The following is a 24,531-nucleotide window of genomic DNA, read 5'->3' on the forward strand; positions in this document are numbered from 1 at the left end:
AGTAAAATGTATTTATACAGCGCCTTTCACAGACTAGGTCACAAAGCGCTTTACAATAGACAATAAAACATAATAAAGAACAAAATAAAATAAAATAAAACAGATACAATTTTCAATATATAAAAGGACAGAGATTACCCAAAAGCTAACCTGAACAAATTATTCTTCACTTGTCCCCTAAAACTGTCCACATTCTCAGCAAACCTAATACTGGTTGGCAAAGCATTCCATAGTCTGGGTGCCATAGCGGCGAAGGCTCTATCCCCACCTGTCTTTAAACGAGTGCGTGGCGTAGATAGCAGATTATTAGACCTGAGAGACCGGAGAGGGGTATGAAGATGAATTATGTCAGCAAGATAAGCAGGGGCCTGACCATGTAAAGCCCTATAGGTTATGGTTACAATTTTGAATTGGATCCTGTAAATTACAGGAAGCCAGTGAAGGGAGCAAAGTATCGGGGTGATATGAGTGCGCCTATTTGATCTAGTGAGTAACCTAGCAGCAGAATTTGGAATAGATTGCAGTCGATAAAGAACAGATTTGTTAAGTGAGGAGAAAAGTGAGTTATAATAATCAAATATATTATAACATTTCTAAAGACACTTATTTACTGTTGTGGTAATAAACACATATGTGTTAAACTGCAAGCATGAAGTTATAAGGCAACGCAAATAATAGAAATAAATGATAAACATGAAAATGGTCTTGATATAAAAGCTTCAGGTCAGGGGCATTCAGTCCGTATACTGTACGCTGTGAATGCTCTGCAGACCCAAGCCATTTAAGAGAATGAGTTTGTGGACTCGCAAATTAATATTAACACTATAAATATGACTATAAATTCCCTTGTCGTTTGAGGTGTAAAATAAAGCTTACATAATAAAATTATGGTAATACTGTACATATGTTACTGTCCGTCATTTATTTATTTGCCATTAAACTTTTTTTTCCAGATAAGTGCCAGTTATAAATAAAATAAAATAAATTTTCTGTAAAGCTGCTTTGAAACAATATGTATTGTGAAAAGCACTATACAAATAAATGTGAAATTAATTGAAAAGTTATGGAGGGTTTTGGGTAAGTGTATCCACAACGCTGGCGTTATTATGCGTTATCATCATTGTTTCGCGTTCTATGGAAGCATATGGGTAGCAATATTCAACTTCACACAGTGATTGACAGGGTGGGAGGGGGCGGGGCCAACTTCACACAGTGATTGACAGGGCGGGAGGGGGCGGGGCCAACTTCACACAGTGATTGACAGGGTGGGAGGGGGCGGGGCCAACTTCACGCAGTGATTGACAGGGTGGGAGGGGGCGGGGCCAACTTCACGCAGTGATTGACAGGGTGGGAGGGGGCGGGGCCAACTTCACACAAGGCTTGTTCGACTTCATGCAGGTCTGCGCAGACCGATCGGAGGCTGACTTGAAGCAGTGCATGCCGGTTAGAAATTTTGTCCGACTTGATAAAGTGCCGACGCCATGTGACTGTGACGTATGCCATCAAAGTACCGCGAGAGCGATTCGAGAGTAGCCGGAGAACTCAGCCAGCGCAGCTTCTCAAGAGCGGCTGCACGAGCTCTGATAACGACACAGCTGTTCCACGATTGGCCGGATTCACCGCATGACAACGATCACGTGTGTTTCGTGTTTATTCGAACACCTTTAGTTCCTCTAAAGCTCACAAATCAGGTTTTTTTATAACAGTAAACACTCTTTTCATGTAGTTGCGATGTTATATTGTGTCATATTTATCAAATTAAAACTGATTAAAAAACGTAGACTCCACTTCATTGATAGAAGTTTATGTTGAACTTTATTCTTGTTCAAACAGACGCTGTATGAAGCAGTACATAAAGTATTGAATGAAAATGTCTCTGAAACATCTGTGTATTATTTGGCAAATATTGAATTTATTTCACTTCAGCTGTGGTAAAGTATGCAAACACCACGTGAGCGGTCACTACGGGAACCAGAAAGTGTCCGACTTCACGTGTCCATTTGCAGCTCCTCCCCGCCTGCACTCGACTACTCTCAAGAAGTCCTCTCTGCAGCCTGTAGCACGATGACGTAGCTGGATCAGATCCAACACGTACTGGACGCTGTTACGCGCATGCGCGGTGGTGTGTTTGGGTGACGTCATATATGCATGCGCACTAGAAGAGAGTTGATCAGTGATGTGATCAGTTTGTATTTTAAACTTAAAATCTTTTTTTTTTTTTTTTTGTGCGTACATGTTATACAGCAAATTAAGAGGAACCTTATGTACAGATCACTGTGGAAAAATTAGCCATTAAAGAAGGAACTCTTACCAGACAAAATATCTTTAAGCACTTCTTTTTCTTTTTTTTTTGACATCTGACAAGATTTCTTTTCTTGATGCTGTTATTATTTTTGCATTTTCTCTTGAATGTGTACTGGTATGTTAAGTTGTTTACAGACCATATTTTATTGTAGCTTTAGGATTAAAATTACAGAGACAATTACTTGACTCATTTTTGCTTCCACTCAACAGCAAATATGACCTGAATAAAACTAAATGGCTTAATTTTAAAATGTTCTGTATACACGCATTAAAAAAATAATAATACTTGCGGTGACCACATGCTATTAATCCATAAAATTTAGGTTTAAAATCATGTGATTTAAAATGTTGTAAAATGAACTATTTTGCATGTATGTAGAGAGAAACTAGGATAACTTAAGCATCACATTTATGTAAATAATTATTCATCAATAATGACTTATTACTATTTATCAGTACTACTACTACACAGGTTAGAACATCATCTCAATACAATATTGAGCAGACTAATACCCTCAAAATTAATTGGTTAAAATTTTGTTTGAAAAAACCTTCTTTGTGGAATTTTATTCCTAATTTTATTTTTGACCGACTTGGGGGTCTTTCTTTTTTACTAATGTGTGATTATAAAATTGACAAATTGCCAGTGAAACTTTCTGCCTTTCATGCTCAAGCTTTATTGGCTTGGAAACTGATCTACAAGCACAACTTCTCTCCGCACCGTTTTCTTATTTGGAATAATCGTTGTATTTTGTATAAACACAAAAGTATTTTTTTAAAAGCTGGTTTGAAAAGGGTATTGTTCTAGTTTGTCATTTGTTTAACTCTCAAGGATACCTTATGACGTATGACGAGTTTCTTCTGCACTTTAATTTTCCTGACTCCCAAGGAATTTGCTCTTGTATTTTCTACAATCAATTCTGGTATAATTTCCTTATGTAGAAGTGTGTTGTCATCAGTTGATATGGCCATAATTAACCCAGCTGACACAGTATGTGGCAAAATTAGTTTTTTACAGTACAAAAACAATAACCAATCTATTCGTTCTCTATTTTTAAAGGAGGTTGTCACCAAATCTTGCTCTATTGCTTATTGGACTAAATTTGTTAATGACCTTGATTGGGAAAGTGTCTGGTTTTTACCTCAGAAGTTTTTGGTTACAAACAAGGTGAAAGAAATCTCTTTCAAGATATTGCACAAATTCTACCCTGTCAAACATTTCCTTAGTAAGTTTAAGACATTGATGTAAGTTGCTCGTTTTGCTCTTTGCACTTGGAAACAGTTCCCCACATTTTCTGGCATTGTAGTCGTGTGAAAAAGTTATGGTATGAAGTGTCTGTTTATTAAGGAAAAGGTACTCTCTAATTTAGTTTTGCATTTTGAAAATGTAATTTTTGGATATTCAAAGTATGATAACAGTGTGATTAAGGAGGCTTTTGTAATTAATCTGTTAATTTTATTAGTCAAATTTCACATCCATAAGTGTAAGTTTTCTAACAAAAAGCCCCTTTTCTCAGTATTCCTTAAAGAATTTGAAAATTACTTTTCTACTATTCATTCTAGTACTAATGGAAAAGCTATTAAGACTGTTAATTTGTGTACTGTCTTCAAAATCGTTGATTGATACAATGGTATTGTATTCTTGTGATTTATTATTATTTATTTAGATTTGTGTGTGTGTGTGTGAGAGAGTTTTCTTTGCTCCCCTGACTCTAAAATTGTATGTTGTATTGTTTTGTTGTTTAAAAAAAAAAATTATATTGAGTATACTAAGACCAGCGCATTATAACCCAGAGATCGGTACTGCGCATGCGTCTATGACGTCGCCAAAACACACAACCATCCAGTATGTACTGGATCTGATCCAGCTACGTCATCGTGCTACAGGCTGCAGTGCCGGCCCGAGCCTTTTGGGGGCCCTAAGCAGAATTTGATTTGGGGGCCCCCTCCCACCACGCGGAGTCACCTGTTTGATGATTATTGACACAAATGTCACGATATAATGTTACATTATAAATGAATACAATGAGGTTATTATTAATACAAAATAAATACTTAATAAAAAATAGATACTTAAAAAGTTTTAACTCTTTGAAACTTCTGAAAACAAACTGTCACAAAACATATTAAATAAATTATTTACAAAATATCCTCCAACGTTTTGCAACACTTTGCAGTTTGAATGATGTCTTGTATGAACATGACGGAGTATGTTTTTATGTTTCCACTTTTCGATCGCGCCCGCGCCTCACACACACACACACACACACACACACACACACACACACACACACACACACACACACACACACACACACACACACACACACACACACACACACACACACACACACACACACACAACATATTCCAGCATTGTAATCTTGCAGCCTGTTCATTATAGCCGTAATAAAATATAATAATAAAATAGTCAACCTAACATATAAAAATTGCACTGCTCTGTTTAAATAGTCAGAGGTATAATTCGTACATTCACAGTAAGCACCGCTCCACTGTGATGTTTCCAAGCACATTTTTGCACATGTGAAGAGGATGATTTTTTCCGTCGATAATGGAACGTGAGTGAAGTAAAAAGCCTATAATAAAGAATAGTTTACCATCCAAATACATCACGAATGTTGAAACATTTTGATTCTAATGAGAGAGATGCGTGAGCCCAACGCCGCTTACTTTCACTTTCGCTTTAAATTATTTCGTTTCGGCTTGTTTATAGTTATTTTTTGTATTGTTCTGTTCTGAATATTATTAAATTTAACTTCATTTAACTTAAATTTAAATCCAACTTCACGCAGTGATTGACGGCGGAATGCATTTTCAATTTGCACATTGAATTTTGCTTCATTCATTGCGGGACATTTAATGAAAATGCAATCGCAAGTGTCTTAACTGTGGGTGTAAATGCAATTAAGAAAAATAACATTTGAATGATCATTTTGCTACATTATTTGTTTGAACATGTTAAACATATCTAATAATTTCTGTAATACATTTTAATTTTAATTTTGCAACTTATAAAGCGTTAAAATGTTCAATTTACATATTAAAACTAGTGTATGAAATGGCAAATGTAAATTATATAATTGAATTTTCATTTTGCACCAAAAGTTGCACAAATGTAATAGAAAATGTAAATTTAAATACAGAAATGCATTACCATTTTACATATTACATTTCAAATTGAATATTGCTACCCATAAGCTTCCATAGCATTCTCATTGGTTTGCTGGCATTTGGGGGGTTTCATGCGAAAGGAAAGCTGACTGTGAATAGAGCTACAGGGATGACATCAAAACCTGGAAGAATAATTCGCCACTGGTTGCCTCTAATTTATGGAAGATTATTTCCGCCACGAAATAAAACAATTTAAAAGATAATTGTGACTTTTTATCTCACAATTCTGACTGTTTTTCCCCTCAGAATTGCAAGGTACAAACTCGCAATTCTGACTTTTTCTTGCAATTGCTATTTATGTCACGCAATTGTGAGTTTGGCCCTGTCACAAACGGCACCCTAAACACTCGCGGTCTTCCTCTGAGTCCGCACTTTCCTGACGTAACGCCACTTTGACTGTCGTGAGCAAGTCAGCTGTGGAGCTCGATCGCTTCAGTGCGCATTTAGAGCACATATCGACCGCAGAGGGGCGCTCGTGAGTACCCTTCTGAAACCTAACATTACTAAATGGGACACCCTATGGACTTAACGGGCACGCAGAAGCCATTGTAAGTCTACAAGACTGAAAGTGCATATGAAGTGTGCCATTTAGGACAGGGCCCTTATATCTCGGTGAGTGGACTCTGACAAAATGAAACACCTCTGATTGGCCACTGCGTTCAATAGACCAACAAACATGACTGTGATTGGCTACATTTCTCACCGCTGTAAAAACATTTGACGTTCTCCAGAGCTCAAACACAAAAACACACTTGAGAGTTTGTCAGTATGATATTATTACAGAATCAACTGAGGATGATCTTGCATTCGCTTGAGAGTGCTTATATTTAAATTTGACTTTGTGATGTTTTTTTCCATTTTTTAATTTAACAAACTATTTGTGATCAAGCATTAATTGACGAACCCCCTGCAGTACGGCTGCGGACCCTTGTGTTAAACTGATCTGAACTGAGAGAGTGAAGAGTGTGTCATTGTTCTCTACAGGTTGAGGGATTGTGGAGTCACAGATGAAGGTTGTTCTGCTCTGGCTTCAGCTCTGAGATCAAACCCCTCACACCTGAGAGATCTGAATCTGTCTGGGAATAAACTAGGAGATTCAGTTCATCTGCTCTCTGCTGTACTGGAGGATCCTCACTGTAGACTGGAGAAACTGGGTTAAGATGAACTCTCTGATAAACACATATTTTGTCCTTGGTAAATATATTATGTATTAGTTATGTAATAGTTTTTAACTTTTTTACTCAATGATCACCAACTTTGCTTGTTTTTTTTTGTGATCAAATTTTTATTCATTTTTTCTTTTAGAAAAAACAATACATACAGGTATATACAAGCCACAAAAATAGAGTATAAACATATATATATATTCACACACACACATACATATATATTTTCACATACATACCTATACATAAGCATATATAATTAAGCATATGATTAACATAATATTAAAAAAAATATATATATATATATAAAACTAAAAAAAAACCCCAGGTATAACCCATCCGCCCCCTGGATCCAGATCTCCAAATCTCAGTTACAACTTAAATCTGAAGCCCACGAAGAGTGGTTAGCAGTGAATGCCAAGCCTCTATTGCTGACTCTTTTGCACCGTGGACTCTAGCAGTCGACAACTCCAAGTAAACAATATCCATATATGTTAAAACCCAAGCCCGAAAAGAGAGTGAATGTGGAGGTTTCCAACGTGTGGCAATTAATTTTTTTTGCAGCCGTAAGTCCAACCAGCAATGCTCTTCTCTTATCCAATGTCAAACCCAACCTTGAAAGATCATTCAAAATGAGTGTATCAGGTGTACAAGGTAATCTAATCTTAAACAACCTAGAGAGGTTAAAGGCAATCATCTTCCAAAAGTCGGCCACTGGGGTACATTCCCAGAACATGTGAAAGTAACTGCCAATCACTTTGGAAGAACATAAAGTACACGTAGGATCGTTGATAACCTTCATCATATGAAGCTTCCTAGGAGTTAAATAAACCCTATGTACATAATTATAATGTATTTGCTGATGATCGGGGTTCCTGGACGCTAAACCCATACTGATCCACACTTTATCCCAATCAAATGTGGGTGCCAAATCTGGAACATCTCTCCTCCACACCGTGTCCAACGCCAGAGGTCTATAAGCATACCGCAGTACGAACCAGTAGAGTCTCGACACAAAACCCCTTGTACTCCCAACAGAGTGAAACTACTTTCGAAGTGGGTGTGGTGTGAGAGGGGCCTGTAAAGGGGCACCATTGCTTTTTAAAGCCGATCTCAACTGCAAATAAAAGAAAAAGGAGGTACGTGGTATACCATGCTTAATACAGATGTTCTGAAAAGTGAGTAACCCCCCCTCCCCATAAATATCACCAAGTGTACAAACGTTTTTGTTTTCCCAATCAGGAAATCGAATAGGACAACCGCCAATCAACAACCTCTCATTGTTAAATATAGGAAAGTGTGGGTCCCAAACAGAAGAGCAACCAGCCAATTTCTCCACCCTCCTCCATACCAATAACAAATATGAAATCATAGGACCAAATCTCAAACGGCACTGATGGGGTGAGATTTTAGCATGCAGAATGTTAGTAAAAGAGTATGGAGCTATCATCCGTTCCTCCAAAGTTCGCCAAGACACTTGAGCATCAGATTGAAACCAGGATAGGAGAGGTCTAAGTGTAAAGGCCCACTCATAGAACTTAAAATTTGGGAGAGACAGCCTGCCTTTCTCGCTGCATAGTGGTGAGCTTAATGCGAGGTCGTTTGCCATGCCACAGAAATGTAGTTATTGCTGACTGTAATTTGCTCCAATAATTAGGGGGCGGGGGAAGGGGGAGCATCGAGCTGACGAAATTGACTCTGGGCAGAATATTCATTTTGATTATGGCTACCCTGCCACGAAGCGAATTTGGCAGGTTTGACCACCTGTCCAGATCCGCCACAACTTTAAGTGTTTTACAAAAATTTTTTTTAATAATTGTCTGTATGGAGGAAGAGATATCTATCCCCAGATAAGTGAAGTTTTTAGTGACTGGAATAGATGCAGGGATGGGAACATTACACATTGCCTGATTTAAAGGTAGCAAAGCTGATTTCTGCCAGTTTATTTTGAAACCAGAAAGCTTGCCATAAAGATCAAAGGTAGACAGAACATGTGGGATACATTGCACTGGGTTGTTTAAATACAATAAAACATCGTCAGCATACAGTGAGACATGATGATGTGTTCCTCTAATGGAAATTGGAGAGATTGTGGGTGAGCCGTGGATAGCTTGCGCCAGTGGTTCAAGAGAAAGGGCGAATAACAGAGGGCTAAGAGGGCAGCCTTGTCTTGATCCTCTCGAGACAGCAAAGGGAGAAGAACTAATTTTACCCGTAAGTACTACAGCTGTAGGGTTTTTATACAGGACCTTAATCATATTAATAAACGGCAAACCGACTCCCATGAACTCTAACACTGACCACAGAAATGGCCACTCCAGGCGGTCAAAGGCCTTCATTGCATCTAGTGAAAGGACAGCAGCAGGGGAACTTAAGCTTTGAGCACCATCTATAACGTGTAACAGGGTTCCCGCGGGGTCTTAAAAAGTCTTAAAAAGTCAAAAATTCTGAACTTTAAATTTAAGGCCTTAAAATGTCTTAAAAACGGCCAGATTTTCATCCGTGGTCTTAAATTTCATTTAGTCAGGTCTAAAAAAGGTCTCGCCAACAGGCCGTTCACATATCGCATCTTTTGCGTGCTCAAGTTCGTTCAAATGTAGGCGCGCGCTCATAATTGAAGCGACGCACTCGTTTTTTTCCAGGCGCATCGAGATAAAAAAAATCTCAACTCTTCAGAATGCCGCAAACGCACCGCAGGTCATGTGACAAGAACCAACCAATCAGCTTCGCCCCTTTCCGTAACAACATTGAAAGCTCACTCAACTGGAAGGATGCGGGTGCACCCAAACACTAAGGGTGTTTTTCTCTTCTCCGTAAATAAATCTTGAAGCAGAGCTACAGCAAGCGTTTCTCGCCGGTGGAAATCCATTAGCCACTAAAACTTCTTTGTCATTGTGGAGAGCGCAGAGCACGGTTGCATAGCAACGACAGACGCCACGGGAAAATCCGACCGAATTTTACTATTAATAATAAAAGATAAGCTAAAGTGCATTGTAAATGTCAGTAATTTATCTTTTTATAAAAACTGATTTAAAGTCTGAAATATGTGAGGTTTATCTTTTTATAAAAAAAACTTTTTTGTCTAAACTTTATTTGAACTTGTACATGTTAGTATATAACATGTTGCAAGACACTTTTAAAATCTGGCTATCATTTTTAATGGTATTATTTTAATGTTTATGTAAAAAAAAAGTGCATATTGATGCTAATTTTATTTGTTATTTGCTGGTTTTCGACATTGTGTAGTATGAGTACTTTTTGAACAGGATTCTGTGATAACCGTGGTAATTTTTGTCACTATAATCATTGAAATGAAATGTTCATGCCATTTCATCTCTAGTTATGATCAACTAAAATCAACTAATTATGTGTTTTTTACAGTATAATATGCATAGTACAATTTTCTATAAAAAAAATTATATATCTGATTCTGATTCTGACACACGTTGTTGGGTGTGGAAGGTTACTAATGTGATTGTTTTATCTGTAAATTAAATTAATGTTTTTTCAATTACTTAATTCATTGAAATAAAATGAATTCTTTGATTTGAATTTTTTTTTTGGCAATGCGTCGTGTAGGTCTTAAATGTCAAACTTTATGGTCTTAAAATGTCTTAAAAAGGTCTTAAATTTGACTTGCTGAAACCTGCAAGAACCCTGGTGTAAAAGTCTTCTAACATTATCTGTAGCAAGTCTAGACTTTATAAACCCTGTCTGGTCACTATGAACCAGTTCTGTCATATGACCTTGAAGCCGTCGGGCCAGTAATTTCGCGTAAATCTTTAAATCTGCATTTAAAAGCGAAAGAGGCCTGTAGCTGGAGCACTCAACTGGGTCCTTTCCTTTTTTAAGAAGCAGTGAAATTAATGCAGAATTAACATCCCTAGAAAATGATCCCACTCTGATCGAGTAAAGGATCATATCTAATAAAAGCGGACCGATCAGGGGCCAAAAGGTAAGATAAAATTCGGGTGGAATTCCGTCTGGCCCTGGTGATCTACCTTTACGCATGTCCCTAGCAGCTGCCTCGCACTCCTGCAATGTAATAGGGCGATCTAGGTTTATGGAGTCATCAGTGCTAAGGCGGGATAGTTTAACGCCATTCAGGAAATTATCGCAGACATGTTTATCAAAATTACTTTCCGAATGATATAACTCCTGATAAAAGGAGGCAAAAGAAGCATTTACTTTCTTTGGGTCACATTGTATAGTGCAGTCTTTGTCTTTAATGCAAAAAATATCAGCAAAGTGCTCATCCGTCCGGAGTTTCATTGCTAGTAAACGACTGGGTTTTGAGGAGTTAAAATAGTAAGTTTGTCTTGTTTTGTGCATGAGGAATTCTGAACGGCGCCTCAGAAGAGAGTTAATCTCTTTTTTAATCAGTTCCTTCTGTAGGGCTGTGTAATCGTTAAAATTATGTTGCAGTGAAGCATCAAGGGTGGCATATTTTAATTCTAAAGCTTCCAATTTGGCTGCACGTGCTTTGTTTCGCGTTGAAGCATATAAAGTGGTGTTACTCCTTATAAAGCCTTTTACCGCCTCCCAAAGTATCCTTGGATCAAAAACAGAGCCGACATTAAATTCCAAAAATTCGCAAAAATTAGTTTCAAACTGAGTTTTGAATGATTCATCACGCAGTAGGGAAGTGTTAAAACGCCACCTGGGGGCTTTAGTGGAAGATGGGCGAACAGTAACCGAACAATATATGGGTTTGTGATCAGACCAGGTAACCGGAATGTAATGCGCATTTTGAATATTTTGAAATAAATCTTTTGAGGCAAAGATAAAATCTAGCCTCGAGAAGGATTTATGTCTCGCTGAGTAAAATGAAAAGTCTTTTAAAGAAGGGTTTAACAAACGCCAAATGTCGACCATGCCTGTATCGGATGCCCAGTGGCGCAACGCCTCAGATGCAAGATGTTGGTCCCTAGTCTCGCTGCCACCTGATCTGTCCATGCCGCTGTCCCACACCGCATTGAAATCTGCCCCAAGAACTAAATGAAACCCTGTGAGATCAAGCAAAGATTTAGTTAATAGTTGAAAAAAAGTGCGATCAAATGCATTAGGGGCATAAGCAGAAATAAGTGCAATGTTTTTCCCATCCATGCAAATCTTTGCAATGGCTATCCGACCTGCATCATCCGCCCAAGAGTCAATCACATCAAATTTTAGTTTGCGTTTACACAAAACCATTACCCCTTTTACATTTTGTAGCTGCAGATGAAGTTGCAATAGGGTGATAAAACTTATTGGCTAGTCGACCCACATCTTTGCACAATAAATGTGACTCCTGAATCATAGCAAAATCTATATTTTTCTTCCGGAGAAATTCTAGTACAGTGGTCCTTTTGTGTGGAACGTTAAGACCCCTGGCGTTGATTGAAATAAGATTAAGAGCTGTCATATGCTAGAAAAATTTGTAAAAAAGGAAGAAAGAAAAATGGAGTTGTCCCCACAATAGTAGAAGAGAAGTCTGGATCCATAAAAGAAAAAAACACCCCAAAAACAGGGAAAGACAAAAAAAAAAAAACACATCAAAAACACCCAAAAAGAAAAAAGGAAGGTGAGGAAACAAGGTACTGTCGAACCTTCCTGATAAATCCACAACTGGATAACTAACTCAAGGAACTAAGAGTTTCTGGCCACTCAAGTGTGGCAGCGGCACCACCAAATATCAAAAAACGAAACAGCAGCAGTGTGAACATTTTCTCTGCCATATAACAATGTGCTATACCCTTTAACAGACCACCAACTTTGCTTGTTAAACTCTAGCTTGTTTTCGGGTCTGAAGAAGGAGTCCAACCAAACAATTACACATCCACACAACACAAATGAGAGACAAATGAATACATTTCATTGAGAGCTAATTTTCTGTACAATTATAGTTTGACCAGGAAAACCAAAACCAGTATTTTATGTGTGATTCATAGACACTCAGTTAAACAATAAATGACAAGTGATTCTTACTTCAGTCCAAATGCACTTTAAATAAATATTCAGTTAAATCAGTGAACATCACAGGTGAGCCAATGCTTGATTAAAACATGCTAATCCTAAAACATAAATGTTCTCCCCAGTATATACAGTACTGTGCAAAAGTCTTAGGCATGTTAATATCCCCCCCCCCCCCCCCCAAAAATAGTTTTAAGTCAGTTATTTATATATTTTGCTGTAGTGTGTCAGTAGGAAATATCAGTTTAGATTTCCAAACATTCTTTTTGCCATTAATTGTAATAATCCAGTGAGATTTGTGTATGCACAAGGAATCTGACAACAGCCGGTATGATCTGATCTCACCATCATCGAGTCCGTCTGTGATTACATGAAGAAACAGAAAAATTATTGAACATGCCTAAGACTTTTGCACAGTACTATATAGTCTATATATATTATATATATATAATTACTCCACATCACAACAAGACAAAACATTACACAAATACACAAAGTATAAATGTTATATTAAAACAACAGTGTTTTGAACTGACAGAGTTACAACACCCACAGACTTCCATAGGAATCGAGGAATGCGGAAGTAAAGTTTTGTATTGAAGTAAATATCATTACAATAAGGCAAAACAAAACTATAATAAAATGTCCTAAAGAACAGAGCACAATATAAAAAAGGAAAAAGAAATAGAAAAAATTATAATATCAGGGACAAAAAGGTTTCTAATAATTAACATTTTCTTTAATAAATTGAATTAATCTTCCACTTTTCAATGTTTGACATTCTCTGATCCTCTTCGGTTTAAAAATGACCGAACACATTTTTAATTTAATTGTTTTGCTTCATCTGAATGGGATGACACTTGGTGACGATTGTTGTATTAGCTTTGTGAACACACACAAAATAATCATAGACATGATTCGGATATGGTAAAGGGTCGTAAAAAAAAAGTGTCACACTTGGTTCCTTCAAAAATGACCGACAGGAAATGAATGGGAAATACGAAAACTCCGAGAAACTTTTGGTGGTACAAACTACAAATCAGCCGCTGTGCAGAAAAAAAGTGCACAGCAATGAAGGAGTGACACTCTTAACACATCAAGAGTGCAAATAAGACCCCCCCCCCCCTCCCCCCACACACACCCACATACACCCACATACACACACACACACACACACAGAGAGAGAGAGAGAGAAATGAACTAGTTAGACTGCAACAGTAAATTTTGAGAATATGTGTAATAAATCCATAAATGAAGAAAATACAAAAGAGACTCTCTCGCTCAAACACACGCACACACACTCACACACACACACACACACACACACACACACACAGAGAGAGAGAGAGAGAAATTAACTGGTAAGACTGCAACAGCAAACTTTGAGAATATGCGAAATAAAATCAATAAATAAAAAAATACAAAAGAGACTCTCTTGCTCACACACACACACACACTCTCTCTCTCTCTCTCTCTCTCTCTCCTCCCCTCTCTCTCTCTCTCTCTCTCTCTCTTCTCTCTCTCTCTCTCTCTCTCTCTCTCTCTCTCTCCTCTCTCTCTCTCTCTCTCTCTCTCTCTCTCTCTCTCTCTCTCTCTCTCTCACTCACACACACACACACACACACACACACACACACACACACACACACACACAAATAATAATAATAATTGTTTGGTCTTATTTTAGCCTAATAGGTGTTCCTGATATCTGCTGCATATGCAACAATACATAAAATAATTACAGTTTGTATATACATAGTTAAACTAATATTTATTATTATAATTACATTTTTATTCCTGTTTTTTAACCTACAGTTTGATAATGATTGTTTGCTGTTATGTTATTTATTGTTTTTGCTGTTAGATCATAATTGCTGTTCCCTTCTGAAGTTTTATTACCATTTATAGAATTAAACTGAATAAAATACCAATTAATTGCAAAATGTCTGTATAAAGTGTTTTGAATTATCACTATCCATCCCTTATTATGTCAGATTTTTTAAATTATCAAATACTGATTAACAAAAATGCTTGCATTGTGTTCCTTTTCTAACCAAACATTATTGTTTGATTGTAATCATAATGCAAAACCTGATACTTATGTAACAAAAATATCTAAACCTTAAAAAAAAGTATTTTAGAATGTCTAAATATATATCTAAATAAATTTTAAAAAACTAATAAAATGGAGAAATCATGTCTAAAAAAAACAATGGGAATCAAAAAGCCTCTCTATGTATTTATATAGGGAGCAACAGTACAGCCTACAGGCGGTTACACGACATTACACAAGTTTTTACTTTTTAACGCCACTGGATGACGCTTTTCTCACTTCAAAAAATGGATTTTAAAGGCCTGCACTAATGTGACATGTTGCATTTATTGAAAAATAATAATAATACAAATAAAAATATAAATTTTAATGGAACAAAATGCTCATACATTTTTTTTTTTTTATAATTATTGCATAGTACCATAAGCCGCTTTTCCACCGACATTACCCGGAACAATTTGTCCCAGGAACATTTTTCCCAGGAACTTTTTTTGCCCCAGACCGGTTGCTTTCTGCGTTTACACCGCGGTCTAAAGTACCGGGAAGGTAAACTGCGCGCAACTGCTCCTCCCAGTCTGCGACGGACAGTAATCAGTTTTGAGCGCCACATTTAAGTATGGAGGAGATTCAAACTGTGCTGCAGTTATGTATTGGTTTACTAACGAGGTAATTAACAAAACAAAATAGACGAGCACTGATACTAAAGCGTGTTCAGAAAGCTCGTATGCGTATAAAATTAGACAACGTATGTGATCAGTTATTGTGAGATGCCTGGGACGAACGCGCAAAAATTTCCTCTTTCGCAAATACGCTTAAAAAAAAGCCTGAACCCCGTCTATCAATCATAAATAGTGACAGTCTTGTAAATAGTTGTTTGTTACTAACCTCAAAGCGCTATTTCAATCCTGTTATAGTAAATTTGTAACATGGTTTGGAGTGCCTTGCAATAGATGACAATGTGTAAACATAATGACTTAATAATAAAAGCTGTGGCAGAAAAGAGACGAGCACTGATGAAGCGTGTTCAGTAAGCTCGTAATGCTAACGTTAGATATAAAATTTGTATGTTATCAGCTATTGCGGACATTGACCGTGAGATGGCTGGGACGAACGCGCAGAAAGTTTACTCTTCCACAAATACCCTTAATAAAGCCTGAAACTCGTCGCCAGTCCACCAGTTTTTTTTTATTAAATTCCATATTTGCAGACAGACAACTCTTACTGCATGAAGCCACGACACGAACCGCAATAGATTTTTTAAAAAGGGAGGTTAAAAATAAATAAATGCTGCGTGGTGTCATCCAACCAAAATGCGGCGTGAACACAACCAATCAGCTTGTGCAGCGCACAAGTCCCACCCCTGAAAGTTCCTGAACTTTGAAAAAGTACTACCTCATGAGCAGGGACTATCGGAGGGGGAAATATTTACCCGGAACTTCATTTAGACCCTGGTTCCTGCGGTGTAAACACATCGAGTACCAGCCCAAAGTTCCTAGTTCCTGGGGAAAGTTCCTGCGGTGGAAACGCGGCTATAGAAACCTTTCTAAATTCGAAATAATAATAAAAAAATATTATTGAACAAAAATATATTACATTGGTTTTCCTGAAAAAAAAAAAAAAAAAAAAAAAGACATTTTAAGGCTTCGGCCACTTTTGACCGCGAAGGAGCCAAGTGTGACCCCTAAACGAAGAGGACCAGAGGGATTTACAGTAAATCCAAAATTGTTTTTAAGATACAGAAAACAATGCACTGAAAAAGTGTGTAGGATTTAAATGATTGAATCATGCACATCAGCTCCACATGAACCAATTAAGTTCAACAAAGATAATTTGTTCACATAATGTCAACATCGTGGAATCAAGTCATTTCCAAGTAACCCGATGAAGAAGTTTTAAAGTCATTTTAATATGGTTCCCTAACTGGATTAATTCATTCAATTTCTTATATTTGTGTCACATGACTGAGTTATAAGATTGTATTAGATTGCTACGAAACTATTAATTAGCAATAGCATATATTAGCATGCTAAATGCTAAGCATGAAATCTAATTGTAATATAAGTAATAAACATATTAGAAAAAAATATTCTTTTAAATGGCCATTAATGGATCATTATTGGACAAATATTTAGAAACAAAAATATCTTCAAAATATTAAATTAATATTATTGAACTAAAATATAGTACATTTAATTGATAAAGTTACACTTCAGGTGTTATTAATGTTATCTCTTTATCACTCCATAGTTACAGCACTGCATGGTATTTGTCCCTCAGTTTCTCCTGAAGTTCATGGAGAACCGGCATCCTTTATAAAGCAGTGTAGGATATAGTGGCATTGCTTGTCACTACATTCAAATCATATCACACATTGCAATCTTTAATAAAATGGTCATTTTACACACTGTTTACACAGCGTCATTGTTCTCTACAGGTTGAAATATTGTGGAGTCACAGATGAAGATTGTTTGAGGAAGATCTTGCATTCGTTTGAGAGTGCTTATATTTAAATTTGACTTTGTGATGTTTTTTACCCATGTTTTAATTTTTTAACAAAAAATTATTTGTGATCAAGCATTAATTGACGGACCCCCTGCAGTACGGCTGCGGACCCTTGCGGATCTGATCTGAACTGAGAGAGTGAAGAGTGTGTCATTGTTCTCTACAGGTTGAGGGATTGTGGAGTCACAGATGAAGGTTGTTCTGCTCTGGCTTCAGCTCTGAGATCAAACCCCTCACACCTGAGAGATCTGAATCTGTCTGAGAATAAACTAGGAGAATCAGCCGTGAAGCTTCTCTCTGATCTGAAGAATGATCCACATTATAAACTGGAGACACTATATTGTAAGTAGATTATTTACTACAGATTACAAAATACAGTAATTTGTAACATATTTCGTTAGATTACACGAGCTTTGTAACCTAATCTAAATAATTTAGAATACTTTGGAATACTAATAAGGTTTGTAACACAAAGGGTCCACCAAACATAGGATTTGGTTTTCCCTGCATATTATTTTAATGACATCAGTTTTACACAGTATTTCTTGAAAAAAACTAATATTTTTTGTTTTTAGTAAACATTTAGTTGAATATTTTAGTAAAATACTTGTAATATATATATATATATATTTATATTTATATTTTTTATTTTTATTTTTTTTTACTGATGCAACACAATGCAAAAGCTGGGGTGTGTAAACTTTTTAAATTGCATGAACAGGATAAATTGTAATTATTTTGAAACCGGGAAGTATTCGCTTCTGAAGGGCAGTACTGAATGAAAAAAAAAGATGATCTTTGAACAAAATTTACACATTATCATAATCCTGTTTAAAGTTTACACCCCCTGCTCTTAATGCATCGTTTCCTCCTTGAGCATCAGTAAATGTTTTTACCTTTTGTAATAGTTGTGTATGAGTCACTCAATTGTCCTTAATGTAAAAATATGGATCTCAAAATCATACAGTCATTGTTGGAAAGGTGTCAAATATGCAGAAGATTCTGGAAAACCTAAAAATGTGCAAAACCTGGAGGATTTTTCTGGAGAACAGCGAGTTTAACTGCTCAGTTATTTAGATCCTGTAATAAACATTATTTGTTCTCATTATTCTGAGAACACACACAGTCTCTATGGAATGGACTACATATGCCGTATTATCATTTAATCAGTTAGTACATAGATGTTGTCCGACAGGAGGTCCGCTCTGACTCTCGGCTGCAGGACATTGTCACAGAAGAATCTAGATCACTCCCAGAAAAGATTACAATTAATTGCAAGAGTAGTTTCTGTTCATCACATCATTCATATAATGCGAATAATCGACTGAACCTTTCGTTTCCACGACGGTAAGTGGGAAGTGGTCCTGACACGATGATCTGTTCACAATGGTCTTGATCAGGATCTTCTTCATCTTGTCGTTCTCCCGCGTGCAGAACAACAGCTCTGATGTTCTCCTCACCTTTATATCTCTGGCTGTAATATTAATGTACTCTGTATGTATCTCTGCCTGTGTTTGTTCTGAAATGAATCTACTGATGTGATGTGACCGCAGTAATGTCTCGTACTCCATATGTGACTCTGTGTGTTTAATTGTAGTTTAAGGATCAGCTGATGGTGAATAAGGAGCCGCTACAGAGACGTCACAGTCACACAGTCAACAGAGACCGAAGACGCAGAGACCGAAGACGCAGAGACCGAAGACGCAGAGACCGAAGACGCAGAGACCGAAGACGCAGAGACCGAAGACGCAGAGACCGAAGACGCAGAGACCGAAGACGCAGAGACCGAAGACGCAGAGACCGAAGACACAGAGACCGAAGACACAGAGACCGAAGACACAGAGACCGAAGACACAGAGACTGTGACATTACTATTTTATTAATTTTTTCTGTATGTGCAGCTGCAAGTTTTTTTGTTTGTTTGTTGTTGTTTTTTTACTTTTGGTTCAGATCCAAAGACAGTTTGAAAAAGCATGAAACCTTAATACATTTTCTTTGTGTCCAGGAATGCACCCTTATGTCTCTTATGAACTGGTTTTACATTTATCAATGGTGAAGTTGCTCGGAAGTCATCATCTAAGAAATTCTTCTTGAACTGAAAATTTGTTTTGTTACTTAATTATTTAAACTTTCATGATGGTTTCACATTGCGACATTGTTTTTCTTTAACCTATTCTACACTTGTAAGTTTCACTCTCGGTCCCATCACCGATCAGTAAAAAAAAAAAAAAAAGTGTTTTTTGTACAGTGTATTTACATAATAATTTGAATGTAATAAGAAAACGTTCATTTTGGATGAAGACCTATTTAGCCTGCACAAAATGATCATATTCATCTGAAATGATGGGTCAATCTGATGATCATCATGTTCACAAGAAAGCAAACAGAAGACAGAGCATAAAAGATTATTGAATTTACAGTTTGCTTGTTTTTGTGTGTAACATGATGTTTATTCATTTATTCTTATTATAGAAGGTATAATATCTCACCACTGTAATAGAGGAAATGCAAACTGTCAAAAGTAGCTCTCATTTGTCCACTGGCCACAGCTGTGCAGTGTTGAGCTCACTGCTGTCCTGGGACACTGAAACCATTGTGGAACATTACCTTGAATATGTGCAGGAAGAGCTTCTCTGATCTGATCAAACTCTGTTTCTGTGCAAATCAATCCATGCATTATAACTGTAACCATAATAATACCAGGCATGTGTGACAGTGAGTATCTGTTGTCTCATTTCACTGGCCAGCTCTGTGTAATTCTCTCTGCAGTGGCTCTGAGCTCCAGTCCAGGGCTGCGTTTCCCAGAAGCATTGTGAAGTTGATCGTGAAGACCATTTGCCACCAATGTCCTCTACGATCAACTTATCTCACAATGCTTTGGGAAACGCAGCCCAGGTTTTTCTCTCAGATACCCAGACATTGGCCTATTGTGAGAGGAGATTTCTTTGTACCGCAATATATCCAGAGTCTTTATTGCGCAACCACAAACTCTAATGATCACAGTACTTCTACCAGAAAGACTCGGGAGAGTTATTTCAATAAACCATACATTTATTGACAGCTCAGCAAGCTGATAATCTACAAAGTCATTTGGCGTAGGCCCCGTCCGTAGTGCATAGTCCGAGAGTATCGGATCTGCAATTCCTGCCTAAAGATGAAGGCAGGGGCGCAGCCGACCCCCCTCCTGGGAGGTATGGACGGGACCATCCTGGTGGTGGTGGGGAGGATGGGGGTAATCGTCGCTTCAGTATCTGCGAACTCAAACATGTGTAAGTACCGTGCTTTTATACAATAAGCATAATATGATTGGATAGAAGTGAAGCAATAAGTGACGTAATAATTGAGTCTTCCCAGCAGAACTTATGCTAAAGCTTTCATATCTATGTGTGTAAGTCGCATAGTTGTACTATGTTTTACTAGTTTTACGACGTAGGCAATTGCATAGATACAAATAGAAATCCTTTTCATTGCTGAATGTGTTCCTAACAATTCAACTATTAATTTTCCCACACAGGGCCTCTGACGTGAGTTCACGAGAGCGCCACGGCGCATGCGCGAGAACTGAGAAGTTTTCCCTTCATAAAACGCTTAGTTTCTCCTTGCCCATACTGCATATCTTGCATGACTCAGTACATAATTGCAGAGATTCACTTTCATATCTTTATAGTCTACACAATCTCCAATTTTTTTCCATTCGTCTTGTTTAACATTTCCCCCCCAGTTTTCTTTGATTAGCTCTTTTAGCTTTTCATGAAAACCATCAAGTTCTCTGCACTCTAAAAAAACATGCATCAACGTTTCTGGAGCAGATCTACACACATCACAATCCCTCTTTATGTTCTTGTTTATCTGGTGGAGGACCACTTTCCTGTAGATTCTGTTGTGTCTTAATTTAAAATCCAGGTTTTCACATTCTATTCCATTGTACTTTACACATAGATTTTCCCAAATTTCCTTAACCTTTAAGCCAGGGAGCACCTTTAGGCCACACATTTTCTGATGCTGGTAATTTGATCTCTTTTTTCAAAATAAATGTGTACATCATATTAGTGGATACTCCTTCTAGTAGTCTTTTCCCATCACCTCCGTCAAAATACAAATCTGGCAATCCCCATTCCCCAGGTTTAACAGTTTCATTTTCAATACTCTCTACCCCAGGCTCTGGGCAGACTTGTCTTAATATTTTCACACATCGAGTCCACTTTTGACATTTCGTTTTCATCATCCCACTCCGAAACACAATCATATAAGGCTCTATTAGGTAAGAACCCTCTTACATCATATGCTATATCCTTAACTTGTCTCACTCCTGCTTTCATATATAATTTGTCATAAAACACTCTCTCTTTCATTCTAAAATTTGGATATAAAAATATCGGTTGTTTTAAAACTTGATTTATATTTTCACACTCATACTGTATATTTCTGTATATGACCTCTGCCCACACACTTAGCACTTCCTGATAAAACAGCGGCATTTTGTCATACATCGGCTTTTTCAATCCCATAAAAAGCCCTTCTTCCCCACATCCACTACATTTGTCCAGCACATCCTTCATATAACCTTTCCATCCATACTCCACTTTATCACATAAATACTTTTTCATCGTTTTTACCCTTATGGCCTTCTTTTTAACTTCTAAGTCAATCAATCCTAATCCTCCTTCTTTATAACTTGCAATTAATGTTTCCTTGCTATTTTAACTCCTTTCCCTCCCCACATAAAATCATTTGTTATCTCAGTCATCTCATTAAGAAAGCATGACAAATCATCAAGGGTGTTTCAGGCTATGATTAGGTTAGGGTGGGCTGTGTTTTATGTTTGTCAAGCAATTGGGAAATAAAACGCAAAAAATGCAATAAATGTAATACATGCACAATTAAACCCCGACTCCGACAGAAAAGGGACATACATTCTTTGTATGTATGAAATAATTCAAAATTATAAAGCAAAAGATTTTTGTGGTTCATTTTAGCAATATTTAGAGCTAATCCTAAAGTGTGGCATGAGGGGCACTGGCAATCAAATTGTGATTTTAGTGTGTCATCCACTGTCTCTGCTATGCAACTGCAGCTCAATAACATATGTAATCAAAACAATATTAATATCACCAACTGTCCAATTTGAAGAAAAATGAATATTAGCAAAGCATGAACTAATACTGAAAACCCTAGTAAGTTGTTACCCAACCCTTTGTTGTTTTGAGAACAAAAAAACATTGATTAAAGATTCAACCCCTGAAAATGGTTCCACAAATCTGTAGAGAATGACAGAGGGGAAAAAGTGTTATTATCTTGGCCTTCTCAGGTGTGTATATCAGGTGTGTGTCATGTTCATATGGTCACTGTGATCTGCTTTCTTCATCCTCAAATTCAAAAAGAATCCCAATACATCAAGTATCTGTGTTGTGATGATGAGTTGACCATGACTCTGTGGGTGACTGGGATACGTATTGCAAAGGTGAGCAGAAACCAGGCCACACACCAAAAACCAAAATAGATAATGATGATAAATGCAAGAAGACACTAAGTTGAACTTTATGCAGCAAATTAAATTATAAATTATAGTTTACAATGCAAAAACATACTGTAAATTGTAGCTGTATTGTGTTGGGTCCTATTGTGAGCTGTCTACTTTGTCAAAAAATTATAATAATGAAAACCTACCTTATTAATGGTCTTGTTTTGTCATGATTTTGTCATAGTATGGTAAGCAGTTATATGAAAACTACAAAGCCGCTGTGAGGAAAGCAGCCGGCACTGGAAGCTGGGCTAACCGCACTATCCAGGCCTCCTCCAGTGCATCCACACCCTCCCCTACACCTAAAGGTAGAGATAATGAGCTAAATAGATTGTTATAAAATGTATCATAGATCTTGATATATTAAAGGATTTTAATTACATTTTTGTGTTTATCTTTCAGCCAAAGCTGTGAATGGACACGCTCCTCAGCTTCCAAAGGACACCAAGGTACCTCTAAATCTATCAGTTAGTAATGAAGAACACCATAATATAATACCATAAATAATATAAGTTCATGGACCATAACTGAAGTGTGAACTATAATGTTTTCAGACACTTAACTGCATGTTAATTGCAATTAAACAAAATATAGTTTACATTTATTGACACACTTAAGTACATAATTTTATAACATTTCATAATTACTTCTACTTTCAATGAAATATGAAGTTTACTGCCGAATGTACAGAGAAGCATTTATAGTAAACTAAAATATACATATATCATTTCTATTGAAACTTGACATGTTTTCAATATTTAATTACACATTTGTCATGATGAAGTTGCCAATTGGTAAATTTAAAATATATTAACATTAAATGTATTAACGAATAACACACTACAGTTGAAATTATAATCAAATTTGCATGTGCTCTAGTATGTTTGTCAATATCAAAATAAATGTACTGCAAAAGATTACTAAACCATAATTTAAAAAGTATAACTGTTAATTTGTCATGATTGCAAAGTACACTTTTTAAAATTGCACTAAACTCTGTTAAGAAACAGTCATGAAAGTGCAGTGTCTTTAAATACACATATAGTGGCCTTTTATTTAATGAACAATATATTATCTGAAAATATATATTTTTAAATATACTTCAAAGATTTAAAGTATACTTCAAGAGCAGTAAAATTACGCACACTACTTTTCCACAAAGGGTGACGGTTCCTTTAGAGTTGTTTTAATCCCCTTGTAATTTCATCATTTATCTGAAATGCTCCTGAATGCTACTTTTGGTTTGTTTTTGAAGGGTCCTGGCAACCAAACATCTTTCCCACCACCTCCGCCTTCAATGGAAACCCTGCCTCCTCCACCACCCGACCCCATGTTGCCTCCTCCTCCCCCTGCTCCTCCTGCCAGCACAACCAAAGTCAACAAGTTTCCTCCTCCACCTCGATTCCCACAATCCTCCTTCCCACCTCCACCCATGGATGACCTGCCTCCACCACCACCTCCTCCAGAAGATGCCGAGCTGCCCCCTGACTTTCTTCCTCCACCGCCTCCTAGTTTTGCACCTCACGGGGGAGACTCACTCCCCCCACCACCTCCAGACCCCATCACCTCCCTTCCACCTCCTCCTCCTCCTGGTCCCCAAAACTTTGCATCTGCAGGTGGAGCTCCACCACCTCCACCCCCACCCCCACCACCACCCCCACCACCCCCACCACCCCCACCACCAGCTCCTGCACCGGCTGCCAACCCATCCGCCGGCTCCATCAGAAAAATGCCTCCAGCTCCACCAAAGAGAACGACACCTCTACAAACAGCGCCCCCAGGTGGCGAACTCATGTCAGAACTGATGACAGCAATGCTGAAAAAGCGCAGTCAACAATGAT

The 24,531-nt window shown here is 37.3% G+C and overlaps 1 protein-coding gene across 1 annotated transcript in view; it reads left to right on the forward strand.

Moving 5' to 3' along the window:
• The window catches only part of LOC309510207 (NLR family CARD domain-containing protein 3-like), a gene marked incomplete at its 5' end in the record, with an annotated part of 36,948 nt that extends 18,141 nt beyond the window's left edge, over positions 1-18,807 (forward strand). The window contains 3 exons of the mRNA XM_082191244.1: positions 6,481-6,650; positions 17,336-17,511; positions 18,767-18,807. Coding sequence (XP_082047370.1) covers positions 6,481-6,650; positions 17,336-17,340 — 175 coding nt within the window. The 3' untranslated portion in view covers positions 17,341-17,511; positions 18,767-18,807. The remainder of the gene's footprint in view (positions 1-6,480; positions 6,651-17,335; positions 17,512-18,766) is intronic.
• Between the last annotated feature and the right edge of the window lie 5,724 nt (positions 18,808-24,531).

This window comes from Leuciscus leuciscus (assembly GCF_965113295.1).
Source record: "Leuciscus leuciscus genome assembly, contig: SUPER_11_unloc_4, whole genome shotgun sequence".
Classification (NCBI taxonomy): Eukaryota; Metazoa; Chordata; class Actinopteri; order Cypriniformes; family Leuciscidae; genus Leuciscus; species Leuciscus leuciscus.